Consider the following 8261-nt stretch of genomic DNA (forward strand, 5'->3'; position numbering starts at 1 on the left):
AAGGAAGGGACTTGGAGCTCATTCCCAGGGATCAGGAGCTGCTCTGCCTTCATCCCATTCCCTGGGATCTGCAGGGTGGTGGGATGAACATGCCAAGAAGTTTTCCACACTTGCATTTCTAAGATAACTCATCCTCTTAAGGACATTTTTATTCCTTTTGGGAGGTGAGGAGTTCCCTTCTCCTCCTCCTCCTGCAGGAACCAGCTTGTGGAAACCTGTCCCAGGAGCCCCACTGGGGGGGGTCTTAAAAATGTGGTGCTGAAGGAAGGGACTTGGAAGCTCCTTATCATTGTTCCCAGTGGTTTTTCCAGGATTCACCACAGTCAGGAATCCCTGGGGATTAAGACATCACCCCTTGATGCTTTCCAAGCCTTTCCAAGGGGTGATGTGGGATCTCTCCCTGCATTTCCTGAGTAAATTCCAGCCTCTTGCACAGAGTTAAAATGCAGGTGTGTTCTTTCCATCCCCACAGCATTAAAGGGATAACAATAACTTTAATCTAATTATTCATTTCCCTTGTAAAAGTCCATTGTGATGAGATGTCTCTGGCGACCGAAAAATGAGGTCTAGAGGTGCTTAAGTATATTTTGTTTAAAGAGAGCAGACAAGCTCAAATAAGATGTTCAGAATTAATGGTACAGCTCTCCTGGTAATTCGAGGAGAGGTTTGGATGAAAAGTTTAAAAATACAGGTGAAGTGAATAATAAGAGGTGGAGATATAAAGAGCTGCTGCAATATGTCCCTGAGATGCACTGAAAGGGAAATTAATCTCTGAATAGCTGGGCTGGTTCAGGGCAATAAAGGCTGGGAGGGAAGGGGAGGCTCTGGCAGAGCAGCTCCAGCTCCAGGTTGTGTCTCCTGGAGTCAGGGATGGGCTGGGGAGTTGAAGATCATCCAGTGAAGATCACCTTCCACCAGCCCAGGTTGCTCCAAACCCACCCAACCCGGCTTTGGGCACTTCCAGGGGTGGGGTGATCCTGGTTTTCTTGTTCTGCCAAGGCTCCAGGAGTGATTTTCTCCTCAAATCTCCTGCTGACTGGCCCTGACAGGGATCAGGGGGCTTTCTGTGACTCCCCTCTCCTGGAATCTCTCCTCCTCCTCCTCTCCCACTGACTGCAGAGGGTCTCCTTTTCAGCCAGAGCTGGAGAAGGAGGAGCTGAGCTCTGGGAAGCTGCAGGATCAGAGAGGTTCACCCTAAATGTGTGTTGGAGGCTCCAGGGTGGGTCCAAGCCTGGCTGGTGGGAGTGATGAGCAGCTGTTGGAGATCCCTGTGCAACAGGGATGTTGAGATTCAGTGAATGGAGGGATTAAATTAAACAAAAAGATTAGTTCAGGGGGGGAAAAATGATCAAATGTGCCCAGTGATGATCCTTCTCTCTTATTATGTTGAGAGAGAGATTCAGTGAACAGAGGGATTAAATTAAACAAGATTAGTTTGGGGGGAAAAATGATCAAACATGCCTAGTGATGATCTTTATCTCTTATTTGGGCTCACTGGGGCTGGTGTTCAGCTGCAGCCCAGCTCTGGGCAGCTCCAGGGCACAGAAATACCTCCAGGTTTGTGCTTAAATCCATCATCTCTGTGCTTAAATCCATCCCACAACGGGATTTCGGGTGGAATTCCCACCTTGAGTTGACTCCCTGCTCTCCTGCATCCACCCCAGGAACTGCTCCTTGGATTTGGGTCCTTGGAGAAGCAGCACAGCCAAATCATCAGATTCCAGGGTGGTTCAAATTGGATCTTGTGCCTGCAAACACCTCCTTCCTCTCTCCCAGTGCTTCCACCTCACTTTGTGACATTGTATTGATTTTTTTTCACCCCCCCCTTTCTTGCTCTCCACAAATTAAAGCAGGAATTGGGGTTGTAAATAGATAATGGTGAGTGAATGCAGAGCAATCAGTGCCATCCATGTACAGCAATACTAATTGTGCCAGGGGAGGGATGGCTGAGTGAATGGGATAAATATTTAATGCCTGCCTTCCCTGGGAAACACAAGAGCAAGGAAAGAAATAAAGAAAAATAGTTGTGAAAGCCACACTTCAGTGCTTTCCCTCAAAAGAGGAGTTTTGATGGCATTAACCTCTCTGTGTTATGCAATAAAAGGAATTGTGTTTAATGTGGAGGCTTCAAAAAAAAAACCCTCAACACCTCAGTGCTCTGATTAAAAACAGGGCTGGGAAATATTTGGGATAAAATCAGTTGTTTGAGAGAAGCATTTTTGCATCTTGGGGGCAAGGGGGTGACAGCAAAGTCCAACTGTTGGAGGGGAAAGAGCAGAATTCTGAACTCCTGCTGGTCAATGAGGTTGGAAAAGACCTCCAAGATCATCAAGAGTGAGATAAAGAGCTTTAAATCCCTTCCAGCCCAAACCAGGCTGAGGGTTCTGTGTCCTGGGGATGGGCAGCAAAGAAGGGGACAAGGGGACAGATGGACACAGAGAGGCTGGAAGGGTTTTTCAGGTTGTAAATGGACATTAAAAAGCAAGAAAGTCAAAAGAAAAGCCTGGAATCCTGAGGAATCCAAGGTAAAAGGGTGGGTTACTAATCTGAATCCACCTCTCAAGGATGTGGATATTAAAAAAAAACAACAAAACAAAACTAGGAATGTAGGGCAGGAGAAATTCTGCCTCATCCAGGCAGGTTTAGTTTATTGTTCTCTCATTTTTTTTTAATATCACTCCATTGAATTACTTGTCTCTCCACAGTTATGAAAGTTAAAATTTGGCTCTGCATACCCAGAGATTGTTGATGAGAAGTTTTGACTATTGATTCAGAATGAATAATAAAATGGCCTTTGGGGGCTGAGAGGATGAAGTTTTAAGCCCGTTGTCATAACAACCAGCCACGGTGACTTCCTCACAATTGGGTTTTTTGGCCTCCCCCTGTTTGATCCGGGCCCCAAATCTGTTGGTTTGAAGTTTAGTTATTTGAAAAAAGTTTCCAATTCAATCCCAAGGGTGGCAAAAAGCCACAGAGAATCCATTTCTGGAACACCTCGTGCTTCTGAAAGGGCTGAGAAATGGAAATAATCGATATATTAATGATGGGGAACGATCTTAAAAGCGGTTTTTGGAGCGTAAAGGATGTTCCCAGTCACGCTGCTCATTGTGCAGGACTCAGCCAGGGGATAATCCAGGGTTTAGTCTGTGCTGTAGGTGGCAGAGATGCATTAGTTATGCACAATAATCAGCCCTGCAAGTTCATTAACAGAGTTTTCATTAATAAATCCTCTGCCCAGGGACACCCTGGATCCCCCTCTTTGCCAGAATTCACCTCTGGAAGGGCGGGTTGGACTCTTAAAATGCCTCCTGGGTGTTAAATATGTGTCACCAAACCTGAGTTACACCTGGGGATGGACATTTCCAGGATCCTTTTGCCTTCATCTAAAAAAACAAAACATTGGGATGCCAACAGTTTTTAAATAAATGATGGTTGATGATTAAAATAATTAATTGGCTTTCATTAAGAACAGGATTCCAAAATATTTTGGAATTGCCAAGGGCAATGTCCCCTTTATGTGACTCAATCCAAGGGCTGTGACTGGAATGTTGTCCCAGACAAAGACAACTCAGGCAGGAAGGATGAGCTGGAGTTCACTAAAGCAAAAACAGCAGCGTGTTTTAAGAGAAAATACAAATATAAAGAGACCTGAAGGGCTGGGGAGTTTTCCACCTTGTTTGATGGCTCTGATCTTGCCCAGGTCGGGGTGGATCATAAATCACTTCTCCTTGCTGGCAACTTACCCCAATCCAGAAATCTTTCTACCCCAGTCCTGAAACCTTTTTTACCCTAGTCCTAAAATCTTTTTACATCCCAATCCTAAAATCTTTTTATCCCAGTCCCCAAATCTTTTTTTACCCCAATCCCAAAATCTTTTTTTACCCCAGTCCTGAAACCTTTTTTATCCCAGTCCTAAAATCTCTTTACATCCCAGTCCTAAAATCTTTTTACCCCAATCCAGAAAACATTTTTACCCCAGTCCTAAAACCTTTTTTACCCCAGTCCACAAATCTTTTTTACCCCAATCCAGAAATCTTTTTTACCCCAGTCCCGAAATCTTTTTACATCCCAGTCCTAAAATCTTTTTATCCCAGTCCCCAAATCTTTTTTACCCCAATCCAGAAACCTTTTTTACCCCAGTCCAGAAATCTTTTTGACCCCAGTCCCAAAATCCTCTGGCAATTTAGAGGGAAAAAATCCAATGGTTCTTGCACTCCTTCCTGCTCCTCAGTTGAGACAAACAGACTTTTTTTGGAGTGCTTTAAGCCAACAGAAGGACAGGAGCTGAATGAACTTGGGGGAATCCTGTGGCTGGAAACCCCTGGGGGGTGGAGGTGCTTTCCTGGATCAGTGTGGGAGCAGGAACACCTGGAAAGGTGGGTGTTGGGGGTGATTCCCACCCACTAATGGGGTTTTTTCTTCCCTTGCAGGTTCACTGGGATGAATTTACCTGCCCCTGTGATCAGCAGCAAGAACTGGCTGAGGCTCCACTTCACCTCTGATGGCAACCACAGGCAGAAGGGCTTCAGTGCCCAGTACCAAGGTAAATATTCCTGCTGCTCTCACCCTCCCACCCACGCTGCTTTCCTGGGAATCCACAGCTCCAGGAGCCCCCTGTGTCCTGCTGGTGTTAATTTTCCAGCTGGAATCCCTGGAAGTGTGGGTTTGATGGAATCCCACCATGGTTTGGGTTGGGAGGGAACTTAAAGAGTATTTAATTCCACCCCCTGCCACGGGCAGGGACACATCCCAGGTGGCTCCAGCCTGGCCTTGGAAAGATTCCGGGGCTGGGATGTAAAAGGATTTTGGGACTGGAGTAAAAAAGATTCGGGATTGGGGTAAAAAAAGATTTCAGGACTGGGATAAAAAGATTTTAGGACTGGGATGTAAAAGGATTTTGGGACTGGGGTAAAAAAAGATTTCAGGACTGGGGTAAAGAGATGTCAGGACTGGGGTAAAGAGATGTCAGGACTGGGGTAAAGAGATGTCAGGATTGGGGTAAAGAGATGTCAGGATTGGGGTAAAAAGATTTCAGGATTGGGGTAAAAAAGATTTTAGGACTGGCATGTAAAAAGATTTTGGGACTGGGGTAAAAAAGATTTCAGGATTGGGGTAAAAAAGATTTCAGGACTGGGATGTAAAATGATTTCAGGATGGGGGTGTAAAAAGATTTCTGGATTGGGGTAAAAAATATTTTGGGATTGGGGTAAAAAAGATTTCAGGACTGGGATGTAAAATGATTTCAGTACAGGGGTGTAAAAAGATTTCAGGACTGGGGTAAAAAAGATTTCTGGATTGGGGTAAAAAAGATCTGTGGGTTGGGATCCCAGGTGCTGGTGAGGGCCAGGAGATGTTCTGGCAGGGGGCTCAAGCACAGGGAAGCTGCTGCCCTGGGGTTGGGGGCAGCTCCTGGGGGGGACCAGGGGGTCACCAGAACGGGGCAGGTTGGGGGGAATTCCTTGGAGCTGTTTGCACCATTTTCCTTGGATAAACCTGCCCAGTGCGGATGTTCCCTGGCTGTTCAGCCTTAGCAGTCTTGTTTAACCTTGCTTTCTGAACCACCACTGTTATTTAACCCTCTTGGCTTTCCTTGAATATATAAATTCCTTCAAATTACAAGGAAACCACCCCCCTTTTGTTTTCCCTGTGCAGCTGATGCCTTTTGGTAGCACATTTTCCCTCTGCTTTCTATTAAAACACCTGCCTGAGTCATCCTTTCTCCTTAAATAGAAAAGTAAAGATTAATGTTATAATTTTCCCCTGATTAGATCAATGTCAGGGGGTTCTAATCTCACACCCTGGGTTGTCAGACAGGATGAACTCTTCTCTTGTGTGTTGAGTGTTTAAAGGATGAACTGAACAACTGTTCTTGAGGTGGCATTGAAGCAGGGCAATGAAGGGGGGACCTGCCACTCATTTTTCCCCCCCTTGCTGGTTTTTTGGAGTTTGTCAGGTTCCTCTTGTCTGTTAGGGGAGGTTTCAGTGCTTTATTTTCAAAGATTTCAGCACTGGGGTAAAAAAAAGATTTCTGGATTGGGTAAAAAAGATTTCGGGACTGGGATGGTCAAAAAAGATTTCAGGATTGGGGTAAAAAAGATTTCTGGATCAGGATAAAAAAAGACCAAAAACCTGCCAGGTCTGAGGGCAGGATGTTTGTAGCCAGTGGGGTCTGTGGCTGGAGAACACGAGGTGCCCAAGAAAAATCCCCAAAAAACTCAGTGTGACCCTTTCCTTGGGAGCATCACCTTGGCTTGGACCTAAATATCACAGTGGAGAGAAACACCTCCAGAACATAATGCCATATAAAGGAGAGCAGCTCCACTGCATTTTTCATCAGGAGAGATGAATCAGAGCCCAGGAGAAGGGAGAGGAAGGGTGAGGGGGAATTTAATTTGTTGTCTGTTTTCCGAAGACGTGTAAATACATCATTTATTAACACCCCCTGTCCTCAGAGACGGGGTCTGGCTTTGCTGATAATCTATAAGAAAACAATCTCCCTTCCAGCTTGTTTAAATTGATCCTCAGTTTTTGCAGAACACCTTCCTTGGCTGTTCCCTCTCAGCTCCTCCTAATCCGTGGCCTCGTTTGGAAATCACTGGGTGAATGTAAAAGCAAGGTTAGATACAATCAGCCTGTGCAGAGGGGTTTTTTTTTGTTTAATGCAGCACATTTTTCCCTTCCTGGCAGAGTTAAATATTTTTCCCTTTCTCCCTTTTATTGAGGGTGAATCTTGTGCTCCTGCCAACACTTTTTCCCCCACGCCCCGTGAGAGCAAAATGGGACTGGAAAGAAATCCATGCACAGGGATTTTTTCCTTCCTCCCTCCCTCCCCTTCTGCCATCTCCCAAAGGTGCCCTGGACCTGCAGGGGTAAGGAATGATCTGGAAGTGCCTCATCAGGCAAAGTGGCAGCACAGCCAGGTGTCCCCTGTCCCCCCCTGGCAGCTGGAAGTGCAGGGATGGAGAAGCTGAGCTGGGAGTGGTGCTGGGGGGGTGTGGGTGATGCTCTGGCTGGGACAGGGAAAATCCTGGTGCTTGTGCAGGTTCTGATTCCTGGAGAGCCATTCCAGAGGTTGTGGGTGATGCTCTGGCTGCTGCTCTCCATCCCTGCACGTGTTTTATTGCAGGAGTTGGACCCCAAATTGCTTTTTAGCTGATTGTTACCAACACATAATTGCAGCTTTTATTGCTCTCCCTGCCCTGTTCCCTTCTCCTCCTGTCCTGCCCCTCCAGGAGATGGGTGGGATGAACTCCAGGTTCTGATTCCTGCAGAGCCATTCCATAGGTTGGCTAAAAGAAGATTTTCCAAACAGTTGATTTGAGGGTGATTTTCTTCACCTCCAATGTAAGAACCCCTGTGAACAAACTGTCTATTTTTTAATATCCCAGGTGCTGGTAAAACATCCCAGAGAGACTCAGGCAGGTCTGTATTTAACAGCAATCCCTCAGCAAGGAGAACAGAGATCCCTGGAATAGATTTTTTTTTTTTTTTTTGCTGAAATGCTGTTTTTCCAAAATTAAAAATAAATAAACGTGTTCTTAAATTCTCATTTAGAGCGACATGAAACGGTTTAAAAGAAACACCCCCTGACTGGCTGCTGGCTGGAAAAAAGCTTTGTAATGTCATCTCTCAAGTTTGACAGGATGCTGAGTATTCCATTAGATCTTACTGGATGTGTGTGAGCAGCAAAACCCTGCAGAAAACAGAAGTTTCTGTTCATCCAATTATCCTGACACAGCCCTTTGTGGTACTGCTCCACATTCCCACTCATAAACAAAATAGATTTTCAAATACCAGATTTTTTTTGAGGGCAGAGAGTAGGAGAACTGTTCTCATTTATTTATTATTTTTTCCCTAAAGCAAGTGCTGCTGGATTGTGCCTTGTTTAGTCTAAATTTTGAGTCATTTGTAAAGCTTGGCTTTCATCATGCTGCAAACAAAATGAAGGATCAAGGGGAGAGGGGGCAGAGATCTCTGTTTATCAGTTGGTCCTGGAAGGGACTTCAAGGACCATCTTGTTCCAGCCCCTTTCTGCTGGATTTGGGATGTTCACCTCTGGGGAAATGCTGGGGTTGAGCAGTTGGGGTGTCCTGACCCTGGAAGGGACCTCAAGGACCATCTTGTTCCAAGCCCCTTCTGCTGAATTTGGGATGTTGAGTAACAGGGAAATGCTGGATTTGGGCAGTTGGGGTGTCCTGACCCTGGAAGGAACCTCAAGGACCATCTTGTTCCACCCCCTTCTGCTGGATTTGGGATGTTCA

The 8261-nt window shown here is 45.7% G+C and overlaps 1 protein-coding gene across 1 annotated transcript in view; it reads left to right on the forward strand.

Moving 5' to 3' along the window:
* Nucleotides 1–8261, forward strand: part of CSMD2 (CUB and Sushi multiple domains 2) — a 245534-nt gene that overhangs the window by 94607 nt on the left and 142666 nt on the right. Inside the window, exon 7 of the mRNA XM_027701316.1 lies at nt 4431–4543. Coding sequence (XP_027557117.1) covers nt 4431–4543 — 113 coding nt within the window. The remainder of the gene's footprint in view (nt 1–4430; nt 4544–8261) is intronic.

This window comes from Neopelma chrysocephalum, unplaced genomic scaffold (assembly GCF_003984885.1).
Source record: "Neopelma chrysocephalum unplaced genomic scaffold, ASM398488v2 Primary Assembly neopelma1_155, whole genome shotgun sequence".
Lineage (NCBI taxonomy): Eukaryota > Metazoa > Chordata > Aves > Passeriformes > Pipridae > Neopelma > Neopelma chrysocephalum.